Source organism: Hermetia illucens, chromosome 2 (genome assembly GCF_905115235.1).
Source record: "Hermetia illucens chromosome 2, iHerIll2.2.curated.20191125, whole genome shotgun sequence".
NCBI classification, from domain to species: Eukaryota; Metazoa; Arthropoda; class Insecta; order Diptera; family Stratiomyidae; genus Hermetia; species Hermetia illucens.
In genome coordinates this window covers 79807063-79823492 of record NC_051850.1, presented here as the reverse complement: position 1 = coordinate 79823492, position 16430 = coordinate 79807063, and the positions used below count along the sequence as shown (strand labels likewise).

Below are 16430 nucleotides of genomic sequence, written 5' to 3'. Positions count from 1 at the left end.
AGTACAATAAGCCAACACGGCCTGAGTGCTCAGAAATTGTAGCTAAGTCTAGAAGCTTCTTTTTCTCTACTTCTGCGGCGAATTTAAAATGCTGAAGCGACCTGTCGTACAGTGTGAAAACAGCAAGTAGGGATCCATAGCCGCCAGCAAGTGGAGTATTATTATTCCGTAAAGGGGAAGGCGCAATGCGTCCTTAAAGAACTATGTGCCCCTTTCTTATTGGTAATAGTGTACCTATTAACTATAGTATGTTAACCAAGCCTATAACCGTTAGGAATTCTAATATATTCCCTACTTCCCAAGTCTTTCAACTTTGCATTAAGTATTCTCCCAGCCGCCCCGGCCTACTTTGCACTAGTGCCGGACACTGTCCCAGAACGTGTATAGAGGTTTGGACATGCTCCGCACAAAACCTGCAGGCAGTGTCCGTGGATATCCCAAGCTTCCCGAGATGATAGTTTAGTCTGCAGTGACCAATGATAATTCCCACTGTGATTCAGAGGTTCTTCTTGGTGGCGTTTAAGCAGTCCCTTGTGCGCTTGGACTGATCCATGCTCCATTGGTGGTCGGCTCGCCCAGTATAGTTCCCTCAGCCGTTGCTCTTCATTTTTTCATGGCATAGTCATGAACCGGTTCCTGGTTCCATAGAAAGGTCCTGGCCCGTGTAAAGGCATTTCTACTCCCTTCCTTGTCAGGACGTCCACTGCCTCATTGCTTTCCAACCCAATATGGTCTGGAACCCAGAATATCGACCTTATTGTGTGAGCCGAGCATATTCAGTCTCTTAAGGTATTCCCATGCCAGTTTAGAGTTCACTTGGTTGGACCTAAGTGCCTTCATCGCCCCTTGGCTGTCAGTCAGAATAGCAGTGTTTTTTCCTTCTGTAGTTCCTTTGGAAATTAAAGGAGGCACGTCTGTCTATGTTGTATATATCCGCCAGGAGCTGTGCTTACCCATTGGCTTCAAGTACATTTTCCTTGAACAAATGACCCCGACATTGGCTCCCTCTGCTGTAAGGGATCCGTCAGTTTACCAAGTAATCAGTTGCTGGTTTAAGCAATATGTCACAGCCACGCTCTCCCAGTTTGCCTTGTTACTCCAACGTGTCTCAAACTCCCTATCGAAGTGTCGTTATCGTTGTCATGTTATCTCTTGGTGTCAATAATTCTGGGTAGCGCCTAGAGTGAATATCAATCTTCCTTCGATTTGGGCAGCTCCCTGCCTCACTGATACTCCCGGCCATCCTCAAGATTCCCTCCTTGCCCACATCTGTATGTGCAGATGGAGAGGGGTTAATGCCAGAAGGGCCTCCAGGGATGCCGTTGGGCATGTCCTCATTGCCCTACTGATGCACACACAAGCCAGCCTTTGAATTTCGTGCAACTCCCTGCCTTGTGTGCTCAATTCATTTCTTTTTGCCCAGGTAAACATTGCCCTTATTATTGCAGTGTATATCCAAAATAGTATCTTCGGGGTGCAACCTCATGTTTTCTTGCTATGGACCTGCAAGTCATCAGAGCCCTCATAGCTTTTCTATAAGTATTTCCGACATGCGCCCTCCAGAGTAATTTTTCGTCTAATGTAATTCCCAAATATTTTACCTCTGTTCCTCGTTTCACCTCAATAGCATGTAACCCTATGGCTCTCATGTAATCAAGTTTACGTTTCCTAGTGAATGGTACAATGGTGGTTTTTGGCTGGATTGATGCGCAGTCCCGCCTTCCTGCACCAGGAGCACACCTAATCCAGTTTGGATTCTGTCACATAAAATATCCTCATATTTACCCCTACAGATTCAAATAATATTCTCCGTGTAACCCTGGACCTATCTTCCAGTGTTTAATAGCTCGTTCAGGCGATGGTCCACAATCATACTTCACATAAACGGTGACAGTATCCCACCCTGTGGACAACCTTGAGTAGTATTCATGACAATAGGATTTGTACCTGTATTTGGCTACTCTCCATTTTGCCCATCCAGAAAGCCCCCTGGCTTGGGAAACACCCTTGTTTCCCACTCCCTTGCAGATCAGGGCATCTTGTATCTCTGTGTACGATGTGTTATCGAATGCTCTTCCGATATCCAAAAACGCACACAGTGCTATTTCTTGTTTCCATGGCACTCCGTAATACATCCGTCATCTGATGCAGAACAGTTTCGGTTGACCGTCCTGCCCGATAAGCGTGTTGATACTGATATGGGGGATTACGCATTAGGGTGTTTATTCTAATATAGTTGTCTATGACTGTAATATTCGCTGAATGTCAGGATAACCATGTAATATATTTGGGTTGACAGGATCGTAGCTTCATATCCTTGTTGTATCATTAGGTCCGTCCCGTGATGACCTTAGTCGGTCAGATCTACCGCTAGATGATGGCAGGGAACTGTATAGATAGTCTGATTGAACAAGGGGAGAACTCAGAATCCGGTCCATTTAGGGTGGGTACTACCTATTAGATATACTGTGGTTGCGACGACGTGACCCCTTCATTATCTCGCATCATAATGAACCGCCCGACTGAATGACATGTGCTCTTGTAGACCTCGAATCGAAATGAGGCTGCAAGGTTGATTGTTCTAGTTATGCCTTCACATTCCGTCAATGTGCAGTGTCTAATAAGCGAAGGATATTTTTATTTCACAAAGCAACAATATAGATCTCCTTAGAGGCAGATCTTGCAATTGGTGCAATCGATTAACGAATAAACCGTGTGTGTAAGCAAGTACTAACTTGCTACTCACTAATAAGTGAGTGTAGAAGCGGTCAATCGTGGGGAACCTTCTGAAGGCGCAAGCAACTATCCTGGGAAATAATCCAACAAAAGAAAAATGGTGTTTGGAAACTACCAAGGTATATATTGTCGCTGCCTACATTCCATGCAACTCAAATCGATTTGTTCCCCTTATGCAAACAGAGCAAGTTGCTCTGTGCTAGGGACAAGTAAAGATTTTGCATCAGCAAATCCTAATTAAAATAATAGGAAGGGCCCTAGACTCTTCCATTCATGTTACAAACATATTTATATGTGTTGTTATCAATGGAAGTCGGCGAAAGCTTTGATGGTCAACCATTTCGACACTCCGAGGAATGAAATTCAGCTAATGGACAAATTACTAGCAACGAAGCACACAACGGCGACGAGACTCTTTGTATGGTAAACGAACCGCATCCAGGTTGCACATCTGTGGCCAGCCTCAGTGAGTGTGAGGTGATTCAAATCTCCTTCTAAGCAAACTAACTTGTTAATAATAAGTTAACAATTAAGGCATCACATTCTTCCAAAACACCAATAAATCCATGTCATCGCAGAATCGTTGAAATTTAGTATTACTTTGACAGTGGAACAGTGCCATCTGCATAATCAACCGAAATCTATCACCGCGGACTTTCTAATTGGAAGTGCTTAAAAATTCAAACATTTGCCAGTCAAATCAAATGAAGGGAGAGAGGTGCGTCTGTATGACATTCGTGAGACTCGCGAGGGGCACCACGGCGAATGTGGTGAATGTCGTTCCCTTGTTCTTAGCGGCGTTTAGCTGTTAAAACCGCATTTTCAGGAGGTAATTATTTAGGAAATACTTTAAATCGTATGTATTGTACCAATGCGATTTAATGGTTCCTCAGTTGATTTCAGATTTCGTCTCAATGTTTTTAAGCCACAACGGTAAGACGAGCGAAAACTTAGACGCAAACTTCAAACGGGACACAAGGTTCTCAAGCGTTGTAAACGTCAAACAGCCCGCAGCTGAGATGTCAATTACGTTTATACTTTGTTTTCATGTCACTCGATGAGTTTGACCTGTGTCGTCCGCAAATCTCTTTTGTTTGGAAATGTTGGCCCAACCGAAGCGGAAGTACATCAATCCTAGGTATGGCCAAGCTGTCATCGGTCCGCCAGGTTCAGGTAAAAGCACGTATTGCCACAGAATGCACAGTTTCCTTAGCCGACTAGACCGGAAAGTTTGCGTGATAAATTTGGATCCAGCAAATGAAAATATGACATACACGGCTGAAATTAACATTATGAACCTTATAACAGTGGAGGATGTGATGTCTCACCTTGGCCTAGGACCGAATGGCGCATTAATGTACTGCCTGGAATACCTAGAAGCGAATATCGAATGGTTATTGAAGAACCTTGAGGCGCTCCCGTACGATTATTTCATCTTGGACTGTCCCGGACAGGTGGAGCTGTACACTCATCACAAGTCTATATCTAGGATTTTCGAAAGGTTGCAGTCTTGTAGTTATCATCTCTGCGCTGTGCAACTAATAGATTCTCACTATTGCTCAGATCCAGCTAAATTTATATCGACATTACTAATGTCCCTGAATTCAATGCTCCTTATGGGACTGCCTCATGTAAACTTACTAAGCAAAGCAGATTTGCTGAAGCAGTTCGAGTCAAAATTGCTTTATAACCTCGAATTTTACACAGACGTATTAGATTTATCTTATCTCCTGGAGGCGCTAGACGATGCACCAGGCATGCGCAAATATAAGAAACTGAACGCAGCAATCATTTCCATGGTGGAGGACTATGCATTAGTTTCATTTCAACCACTTGATGTACACCGAGATGAAAGCCTTCTTCGGGTGAAAAACTTAGTGGACAAAGCAAATGGATACATTTACGGGGCTGGTGAGGAACGTAGTATCAATTCTCTTCTTGCCTGCGCTGTGGGCGCGGAATCACACCAAGCCAAAATCGAAAAGGACATTAACCCATATGTAAGAAATCCCTTATAAACCAATAAACATCCTAAATCAGATTACAAATTCATCGTTTCATTTCATCACGTTTCGAGCATCGATATATTCGCATGACAGTTCCAATTTTGTAAGGGTAAGGGTGTATGAAACCGATCAACCAATCATCTGCTTAGAATAATCGCAAGTTTATAAACAAAGAGAAGCGGGAATCTGGACCTGGAACAAGCGAATTTCATTAGAGAGGCCTGTTTAATCCCCATCTACGAACACATCAGTGACAATAGGGTAAGAGGCAACTACTACATAGTTGTCGCTACACAGTTGTGACTGAAGTCTATATTTAGTAGGAAGTATACAATCAGTAGATCTTAAATTACCAATGTCATGATCAAACGGGTTTTCAGCTCTTTACGTACTTTTAATGTTTTCTGTTTCGATGCTTTGCTCGGAACAGTTTTTATAAACTGAAATGGGCTCCGTTGGCTCCCAGCCACCATCTGCGGATTTCGTCGTAATAGCTGTTATCGGTTGTGATTTTCGACAATAGAGAGCAGAAATTTTATACAGTTAGAAAATTTTACTTTCCTATCTTCATTTTTTTCCGTTGACCAATGCTATTTATTTGATGTTGTTTGCTGTCTTCGCTTTTAATGCACACGTTGCCACCATGACCTTTTTGTGGTTCCAAAATGATTTGCCTCTTCACTCCTAACAGCACTCTACGAGCCTAACTTCTCGAAATGTTTAATGTTCAGTTCTCCTCTGTCCTGTGAATTAAAGCTAGAAATACTATCCTCCTGCTTTTCGTTCGCACCTCTCCTATCCTGCTTGTTCTAAAGGGCGACAACAGCGGCTAGGATAGGGACTGACCTCGCCGCTACCACCATTGGCTATCGAAAACTTGCTATGATTGATTTCTGGAATGTGCGCACGCTTTTCGACAACAGTATATAGGACCCGAAGTACTCATTTTCTCTATAAACGATATAAGCTGAACATTCTGGACCTAAGTGAAATAAGATGGTGGGATTCTGGAGAATACTCCTCTCCTTCTTGCAGCTATGTGCTTTTGTACTCTGGAAAGGCGAGTTGTAGTGGGGAAGGATGCTTTCTACGAGCAATTACACGCAGTTCAGGAGAGGCTTCCTATAGGTGACATTGTGATCGTAATGGGTGATCTGAGTTCCAAAATGAAGCTCCGTAATTGGTGGCACATTGTTCGAGCCCAGAGTCTGTTATAAAGTTGTTGTTGGGTTTAAATTGACGGATAAAGTAAGACCACTGCTATTTAGGAGTTGACTGCTGAATGTCCGTAATAAGGGAAGCGCTGACATCCGCCTCGAAACGGATCACAATCCGAATGTCGCTTACGTGTTGCGTCCACAACTTCTCGCAGGGTTGGAGAGCTGCGATTTCTCCAAGTTCAATATCGATTGCTTGTATGATCCAGCTGTCACTCGACAGTAGGAGAGTTAATACAGATCTCTCTCACCTTCCGAGTGTCCAATGTAATGTACTGCGGGTAAAAGCAACCGCTTCCCTGCTTCCAAGTTGATATTCCAACCATGACCGTCAGGTTGTGGATAAAATCCGGCTCAATAGGTTACGGTGGGCAGGTCACTTATTCCGTATGGATGAGGATAATCCAGCCCGGAAACTCCATAGGGGCAATCTCTACGGTAGAAAAAGAAGACGAGGCAGACCCTGCTTGAGATGGAGCGATGGCGTAGGCCAGGACGCCAGACAGCTTTTCGGGATATCAAATTGGTGGACCTCGGCGCAAAATTTAGATGTCTGCAGTTCCTTACTAAGGCAGACCTAGACCGGATACCGGATGTTGCGCCGTTGATGATGATGAATCTAGTATTGTTAGTGGTGCTGCAGGAGAAACACAATCATCACTTCGATCTGACGATGTTTTTTTACTAGTCGGATTGTCGTCATTAATTGGACAACTTCGAACTTACGATTATAAGCCGCCGGCTGCCCTTAAGTTTCCAAAAAAGCATCAAACGCCCAACCGCTTCCTGCCGACTTGAGAACGGCTGTTGATTAAAGTAGATGATGATATCTTGCTAGTGATGGAGCCTACGAAACCAATGATGGGCTTCCATTTGCTACTGAAGTCAAGCCGTTGCCGTCCCGTCATAGTAACCAATTTAACATCCAGAATTTTTGAGTCATTATAATCAGCTCAATTTGAATCAAGGTGGTCACAATCTAAACACATTTTATTAGTTCTATGATAGGTGAGTGAAAAGTTTATTATTACTACTATTACATATTTCTTGTATATATAAAAACATTGCATATATCTATTGCCTACTTTGTACCCTCTACATATTTCTTTTAAATGTAAAAACATTGCATGTATCTATTGCCAATCTTTTATTGACATAGATTCAAATTACACGCCCGTAAAGTGTTTATTCAAGCTCGATTTTGGATGGACATCAGTGAGCCGTTCATTGATTTTTTTCGATAAGTGTATGATTTATGTAGACGGAAAGATTTTCGAAACATTGTTATTTCTTCTGATGACCGATTTCCATAAAGAGCGTAATATTAGTCTATGGCAAAAATACTGGAATAACGATCGGCATTTCAGTAGATTGAAGGAATTTTGTAAATTTCGTTTAGCTTTGAATTATTTTCAGAAAAAAAAACCGATAGAGCTTAGGAATTAAGTATCTTAACACTTATTCCAAAAAAACTTATATTTGTAACACTTGTCTTACATTTATATTCTTTATAATAATTGTAGTATAATTGATAGTCATTACTAGAATTTAGCCCTCCCCAGAAAAGCGTTTACAATTTGATTCCGATCGAAATGAACAACCCTAAATATGCTGGAAGACACAAGTTGTCGCTCATTTGTGTTAAGATGCTTAAATTAGCTACGAACGTAAGATGTGCGTAAAGTTTCCACTGACTTCCATAGGTGGCTCTGTTTTGTTTTGAAATTAGTATTGTTAATAAAATCTTCTTGACAGCATTAACAATTAAACTCGATAAGAAATTACATCTATCCTCATTTATTCTACAGTTCTTAAAAAAATCGCACAAGATCGCAATCTTTCATTTCATACATGTCGTTTTAAAATAACCATTAGTGTTTTTTTCAGTTTCCCACCTTCACCTACTACTTCCACCAACACAGTAAGATTACTCCAAATTCCTAAATATTCCATTATTAATAAGGAGTAATACACGATAGCTGAGTTGAGTTTGATGTCCCGTTTGAGACTTGCGTCAAACCGCGAGCGTTACTCGTAAACGTCATATGGATAAAAATGTATTTCCTAAATAATTACTTCCTCAAAATTACGTTCTGACAGTTAAACGCTCACAAAGCTCTGAAACCCGTTTCGTTTGAAAGTTCACTAAACACGCTCGCCACCAAACGGAGCGACTTTCATCGCGCTCATCGTCCGTGCATTTCGGGAAGCTCGCAAACGTCATACGGTGCGCAGCTAATGGCAGCACAATCCAAAATTTTAAAACTGTTGTTTTAACCCCCACTTTCATTAAGATTTTACCATCCGAGAGTCAAAGATTGAGCGAAAGACAAAAAACTGAGCGAAAGTCGAATAAAGTTCAACATAATTCACTCGCTACATTCCCATACAGTGGGAGAAACTTTAAGACAGCTAAGTCCAACATACTGCTCGTCCAACATTTGCTCGTCGTTTGAGTTGTGCAAAGTTGAAGGAAGTGCGCACTTATCTGGTGGAACACTATACTCAAAACATTTCGGACGACCTGCTCAAGCTGCATTCATTCAATGTACACAACCACGTAATTGGAAATTTCATTAATTTGGAGAGTTTACACTTATGTGGAATATCAATTGGGTGTAGCCAATGTAGTACTGTTCTGTACAGAGAATGCAGTGAATGTAGAGCACTTAATGATTATTGAACTATTTCCGGTTACGACGTATATGAATTATTTCCCGGAGAAATTGGGAAATATTGAAGTTTTAAGAAAATTACTATTTTTGGAATACGAAAAAATATTAGCGAAATTTCCGCTTTTAAATTATTTGAATGTTCCTTTTATGGATGATTGTACGATGCTGCGCAAGAAACACGTGAAAATATGACAAAAATCATACGATTTACCTTCTCTCTTAGTTTACGGCACAGCGTGAAACGTAGATTGGTCCCACGATGGAGCATAAAACCTGGGCAACGCCTGCTGAAACAACACCAACAGCTGTACTACCAAACCCTATCTCCACCTCCACGTGGTGACCGCTGGGAGCTCTTTCTTAACGAAAAGCTGCGGACGGAGAAAGATGAAGGCGAGTCTCCCGTGGCTAAAAACGGGACAAATTGTAACAACTGGTCCTCCAAGTTGAGGGTTAGGTAGGGATGACAACCGTTACGAGGAGCACCACCCTTCGAGTTCGGCGGCTATGTGTGTCCGCTCTTCGAACGGCGTCCACGACTTACATGACACGACATGTGGATCTCCCTGTTCTAAAACCAAACTGCCTGGGAGATAAATCTCCAGCCGCGCGTATCACTTCAGCAAGTCTACTTTTGATGAGCTATCTTAATAGGCCGGATAGCCCCCTACGCCCAGAATATCATTGTCCCATACCAAAGAGGATTCATTCCAAGCAAACCAACAACAGATCAGATTTTCTCCCTGCGGCAAGCAATGGAAAAATTGTTGGAATATGGACATCAGTTGCACCATTTTTTCATCGTCTTTCAGGCCGCCTATGATAGTACAGCTAGAGTACAACTCTCCAGGGTCATGAGGGAATTCGGTATCCCGACGAAATTAATAAGATTGACCCTGACCAATGTGCGAGACCAGATAAAAGCAGCAGGAAACCATTCAACATCAACAACGGTCTAAGACCTAAGACCGTCCTCTTTAACCCGGACCTAGAGAAAGTAATCCGTACGACCCTTTTTAAGTTCACACAACTAGCGGCCTATGCTGACGATATCGACATTATGGGAGGAAAGACCCGAGATGTATAGCATCAATGAAGGCAAGACAAAATATATGGTTACAATGTCAGCACCAAAAACCAACCAACAACATTAAAGTGCACTAGTCAAACGGAAAGAAGATAGGAGATCACAACTCGAAAATCACGACCAATAACAGCTACGGCGGTGAAATCCGCGCACAGTTGTTGGCAGCCAACAGAGCCTATTTCAGCTTACAAAAATTGTTCCGGCCGAAACGGCTCACCATAGGGTCAAAGCTCTTATTATACAAGCCAATGATTTTGCCAGTCTTCGTGTATTCCTCGGAGATTTCGGTTCATAGCAAGAAAATTTGTGAACTCTTGGTCGCGTTCGTGAGAAGAATCCTCCGAAGAATTTTGGGCCCCCTATATGAGGATGACCATCAGGTTGTGGATAAAACCCGGCTCAACAGGTTGCGGTGGGCGGGTCGCTTAATCCGTATGGGTAATGATGATCCGACCCTGTCTTTAGGGACAGTATTTATGGTAGAAAAAGACTCTGCCTGATATGGAACGATAGCATAAGCCAGGACGCCAGGCAGGCATGGACCGCAAAATCGAGATACCTGGAGTTCCTTATTAAGGCATGCCTAGTCCAGATACCGGTTGTTGCATCGTTGATGATGATGATGAATAATAACTATTAGTTTCCAAATTATCGCTTAGATTTAATTAATAACATAAGACGATAAAATGAGATACGATCCATACATTTATATAACATTAACTCGAAGGAAATATCGATTAAATTACTTAATGAAAAGAACATATTACTTGCTCCTTATTGTTATTGTCTTAACGACAATATTAATTTTATTTTTTGTCACTACGATTAACGTTTAAATGTATATTACAACTCTATGATAGCTTTCTTGGACGATGGTATTTCTTAATAGACGTTTTTCAAACAATTCTTCTATTTCTTTTATTATATAACCTTTGCAATATTATATAATCATGAATTGAAATTGGCTTCGCTCTAGCCCTGCCCAGGAAGCGACAGTCCTCCCGTGCATTTAGAGTTCCCCCTTTTATGTTCGAAGCGGCAAGGATGAATATTTAGGTTAGGGTGCTCCTCCGCAGGGCCACCATGTCATATGACCTCCCATGCAGAGGAAAGGAAGACGGGACCACTCGTCGCGTAGGTGCCAGAATCGACTCAAGGCTGGTCCTCCTCCGTCAATCCCGCGCGAGTTAATTTTTTTTAAGACGCCTGACTCTCATAGTTACAGAGTTGGCGTCCAACGTCGGGCCCGAAAGGTGGAATTCCCCCTATCTTTTGGTATTTACGCCCACTGGGTTTGTTAATATTAGGATCAGAGCTTACTTTGCTTATGAATACTCTGATGCCTAAATGAACTTAGGAGGATTTTGTTTACCAGGTGAACATCCTCTTGTAAGTTCAAGCCTCACGCTCAAAACAGGAGGCATGGAAGTCTGAAACTAGGGTGCCTGAGTGGAGGATGCTGAAAGAAATGGAATCAACCTTGTCCATACGAAGTTCAGAAGCTCCAAATATTTGCCGAGGAGTGAGCTCAAATTTAGGACTCATCACATATTGAAGTCAAAGTTCAATGTCGCGTTTGCTGACTTTGTGCGAGTGTGATTTGTATCGTGACATTAAGTTTCGACCAGATATTCGAAGTTGGGAAGATGGCCGTGACGTCACTGATAGCTCGAATCCTGGACAGAGGTTTCGGATCTGCGTCAGGATATGCTCTACAGGAAGCTTCAAGTAGGAAAAGTTGACGGCTCATGTGTTCATGGAGGGTTTGCTAAGACCTTACATCGTCTAAAAAGCTTATACTTTTGGCCCCGCATGGCTCAACAAATGAAGTCATATGTGAACCTTTATACTACGTGCAAGACCACAATGGTGCCCAATAAAACGCTTCACCCTCCTATGGTTCCCACTCCACTCCCTGATAGGCCGTTTCAGAAGCTGTTCATCGACCTTATTAGTTCGTATCCACGAAGTAAGTTGGGAAACGTCGGAGTTATCGTTGCAGATGAAGTTGTAACCCGACGGACAACGGGGTACAATTCCGTTCCACTCACTTCGGTCGGGTGATGAGGCGAAGAGGCTCGTATTCACCGCTCTGTATTCTCCTCAGGCGAATGCCTTCGAACTTACGTCTCTTTTGATCAGCGCAACTGGAACCGAAAGATCATCTCTTTACTTTGGCCAGAATATGGTCACTAATGGAGGGTTGAGAGCAGCTCTGTTGCGTCAATCGAATCAGGCGCCTTCCTCAATCATCTCTGCTGATGCGAAGGCGGAGCTCCTAAGACAGGAGGTACAACTACAAAGTGTTCGGGAGGAACTTCCGACAAAGCGATTTTAATAAACATTATAACGTTAAGTTGCATCTGCAGTTCCTGTCCAGTATAATGAAGCGTGTAGTGGAGCGCCGCCCATCGTTACAGGCTGACGGATGGCAATAGGAGAGATGTTGGGAGTGTTCTATGAAAACGGCATAAAGGCTAGTTCTCACGACACTCCTACGCAGCTCGCACCTCAACATGTCCCTCGGGACCAGACTGCGGTACATCGACCCATCGCTACAGACGAAGTTGATACTGAGGCGACCAAAGATTAGTCACCAGCGATACAACCGTCGCTCGATGCGGTTGCCACGATCCAGACGGATTAGATTGATGTGTTAAAGTTGATAAAGGGCGATTTCCAAACCACTAAGAAGTATCTCCTACTAGACAAAATGCTTACTCGGAGTCTCCTCAAACTGGACTCGACTCAAGCGTCTCTGAACATCTCAACTAATCCCTCCAGGTTCACCTCCTCGCCATGAGGCCGGCGAAGCACCTGTGGTTTGTCACATCATTCTAACTTCCTTGCCCGCATTCGACGTTTAAAATTCAAATTTGAAGTTTCAAATTTGGATCGTCAAACTTCGGCGACGAAGAGAAAATTTGTGGACGTTGCTGCACTTCACCGCATTGCCGCGTAAAATAGCGTGGGATTTTGAAGGGTGGCAGAAGAGGAACGATGGAGGCACTTTTTCGCGAATGTATGAAAATAAATACTACGGAAAATAAAGTGGTGGAAAATGTAGAATTCTTAATGCCGCGCTTCAAACCTATACTGACAGTATATCCAATAGGCAGTACCTATACTTAAATGCCCCGACTTTTAAATGTATTGTGGAAGCCTATCCCTACACATGACACGCGCTAAAGGAGGCCAAAGCATAATCTTCGCCAAATCCTATTGGTAAGAGAGAGATGAAATATGAATATTTGATTAAACGAAATTTTTTTTTTATTTTACTGACCATGATTATTGATATGATGATATGATGATTCTGCAAGAAAAGATTACCAATTACAAATGTTCAACTTAGTACCTATTTCTTGTTTTAATTTGTTTTGATGAATGAAGTTAAAAGGATTGTATAAAAAAAAAAAACAACCTCGCTCTCGCTTTTATTACTCTTACGAAAAGTTTTTTTTCTCACTGTATCGTTGGGTTCTTTTTCCTACTATCGCCACCACTTTCAAGTAAAGAGGAAACTTTGAATGGCGAACACATATAAATGATGCATATCTGCTACAATGTCAGCCAAGAAAGGCTTTTCATACACAAACTAATCCCATTTCCGTTAACTTTTCAATAAAAGCGCAATTACTTCGAGATAAACTAAACCTTTTCAAATAAAATTCCTGCTTCCATTCCCTCTCGAAACTCACGTTTCGTTGTATTACCTTTGTTTACTTTTTATTTGCATTGAAATAGACAATGAAACATACACTTTAAATTTTCAACTTTTGGAATGAAATTCTCGCGGTGCACGCATTTCATGAATGGAACTATACCTGCAAAGCTCATTAGCACGCATATACTATATATACACATATCAGGTTGGAGTAATTGATATTCACATACAAATGACTAAAAAACTAAAACAAAGTAATTCTTTGGGACCCCATTCATAAGGACTCATTTCGGTGTGGTATTAACGAATTGATGTGTGATGATGACGTCATGCAGGTTGTAGAGTGCACGAAATTCACAAAAAATTGTAAAGTTTCACCCCCTATAACTTTGTTAATAATAGTTGGATTTTCTTCAAACTTGACCAAATTGTCCACCATGTGTAATGAACACCTATGCTAAATTTTGTACTTCTGCGATGAACATAAGGGGGGTGCCGGGTAAATTTCTAAAATGTGGAAATATACTATTATTAACTAAATTTCTGCAGATATCGGAACCGGATATATTTTGAGGCCTAGATTTCATAGAGATGCACTACTGTGTTTTTATCAGATTTTTCGGCTGCATAGGTTCTGCGAACGAGACCTGTTACACTTTTTGATGGTCATATTTTGAGCCCTCACTCCCCTATGTTTCACCCAATATCAAATATTGAACCAGTTTGGAAAAGTACTAATTGAGCCCTTTCATTGGCGCCAGTTGCTGCATGTAAAGGGAACGGCAGATGACATACTCTTACCAATTTTCGTGACAATCGGTCCAGCCGTTTCCGAATAAATCGGGTGTGACAGACAGACAGACAGACGGACAGACAGACAGACAGACATCGAATCGATTCTAATAAGGTTTTGTTTCACACAAAACCTTAAAAAATATACAAATTTTTGTTCAATCAAATAAGGCTGACATGTTCCTTTCATCCAATTTATTGGATTTTTCAGATGTTTAATACATTTGTTTTCGGGGTAATATGTATTATTGAATTTTAGTACAACTTGATCTGGTAGATTTAATTTTGTAAAATTTGAAGAAGGCACAGTGGGCAAATAGTATGTTTGTATATGTTTTCTATAAAAAAATGAAATATGTAATACAATATATAGAATATCTTCGCTTGTTCTAGCAAAGATCGATAGTGGCAACTAATGAATGAACGAAAACCTACTAAATTTTGTTAAAATCTCCATACGCTCAAAAATTGAACGGGTCATTATTCCGAATCGCGCGGTATTTATATTGTCAAGTATTTTATCAATTTGATATGTTAAATCTTTCAACGTACTTTTGTACTTTAGCTAAAGGTTAATTTTGTAAATTAACAATGTTGAACTGATCAACAGTCCAAGTAGCAAATTGATTAAATTGGTTTTGCAACAATTCTGTGCGCTTGTTTATTAGTTCCAGATTTTGTTCAAAAATTTCATTGTTTCTTATTTGTTTATTAATCTGGCTTACTATTTTTTTATTATTGACGTCAATTTTCTCAAGGTGTTCCAGAATTCTGTGTCGCTCATCACTATTCTTCGTTCCCAATAAAAACCTATATAACCCTCGCATGAGAAGTTGTATTTGTAAGTTATGTACTCGATGGGTATTTGCTGGAATCGTGTTATCGATTTAATTAAATAATTTAGTTTTTGTTCTATATCAGGAAAGTATTTAATTTCGGCTTTACCTGTTTAACTTAACCTTCATCTGAGTTAATATTCTAATTGTATAACAGTTGTCCGTTAAATTGAAGCAATTAAATGTATTTGTTGTTGTTGTTGTTTGTTGTTGTTTGTTCAATTACTATCATGCCGTTTCCAGTTTCTCAATTTGAATATTGCTCAAAGCTGATCGTAATATCAAAATTAAGGGAGTTTCTAATAGAAGTTTAAACCTTAGTGCCATCTGAAATGACAAGACGCTTACGGCTACATTTTCTAAATAATGGTTTATATATTTTGGTAGATATTTAGGGGTCCGATGTGGTTTTTCACATATCCTATTTTGCGATTTTCCTTCCTTTCAATATGAAAAATGTGATTGATATTTTCAGGGGTTTTAGTTACTTCAAATTTGGGTTTAATAGGATTGGTAAAATGTTGAGCTTTATTACAAATGTCGCAATTATTGACATGTCGTGTCACCAATTTTTTCATAACTGGAGAATAAAAATGTTTCAGAATACCTTGCAGAGTTTTCTCAATTCCCCCGTGTCCTATTTCTTTAGTGTGATATATGTGAATTTGGTAAATAGCTTCATTTTCTGTCATTAAGATGTGAATACATTGCTGTATTTTTATTAAGAAGTGATCTTGCAATTAGAGTAGATTTTCGGGATGTTTTTATTTCCGTTCACTTATTTGAATAGTCTGAAATTTTTGTTGTTGTTAAACTAAAAGTTTTGGAAAAATTAGGATATTTTACCACAGGTGAATTAGTGAGGATTCATTTTAGTTCACTAAAGCATTCTAAGTATTCAAAATTATTGATGTCTATTTTAGCAACCTTTTTCAGACATCAACTCAGAGGAATGATTAATGTATAATAATCTTTAATGAACTTTCTATAATAACCCGTCAAAACCAAAAACGACCTAAGTTGCTTTACAGTTTTTGGAATTTGTAAATTTGGATTTTATTCAAGTTTGTGGGATTTGCTTTTATCCTATTCTGTGTTAAAAGATGACCCAGGAATTCTGTTTGGTATGTGAAAAAATTACATTTATCAAGCTGTATTTTCAAATTATATTCTTTCAATTTTCAACACTTTATGAATTGAATCAACATGTTCATTGATTGAGATACTAAAAATTAGTACATCGTCCAAATAGACCACACAAATTTTATTAACCTTCCTTCAAAACAGTGATTATCATCCGCTGAAAGGTGGCAGGCGCATTCTTTAACCCAAAAGGCGTTCTTCTGTGCACTATGTGTCGAAAACACAGCTTTTGCTTGATTACTTGATCTTACTAATCTTCTAGTGGATGCTA

The 16430-nt window shown here is 40.5% G+C and overlaps 1 protein-coding gene across 2 annotated transcripts; it reads left to right on the top strand.

The window, feature by feature from the left end:
* Positions 1 to 3407: 3407 nt before the first annotated feature.
* LOC119649473 (GPN-loop GTPase 2) lies at positions 3408 to 4784 on the top strand. 2 transcript variants are annotated; one of them, XM_038051632.1, is made up of 2 exons: positions 3408 to 3565; positions 3640 to 4784. In XM_038051632.1, exon 2 carries the CDS (start codon positions 3837 to 3839, stop codon positions 4752 to 4754), a length of 918 nt encoding a protein of 305 aa, XP_037907560.1. In that variant the 5' UTR covers positions 3408 to 3565; positions 3640 to 3836; the 3' UTR covers positions 4755 to 4784. The 2 variants fall into 2 exon arrangements, with proteins under 2 accessions (XP_037907560.1, XP_037907559.1); XM_038051631.1 differs by having other exon boundaries at positions 3411 to 3565; positions 3630 to 4784.
* Positions 4785 to 16430: the final 11646 nt, after the last annotated feature.

Coding starts and splice junctions, on each gene's coding strand:
- LOC119649473 (XM_038051632.1), top strand. CDS start 3,837: ATGTTGGCCCAACCGAAGCGGAAGTACATCAATCCTAGGTATGGCCAA.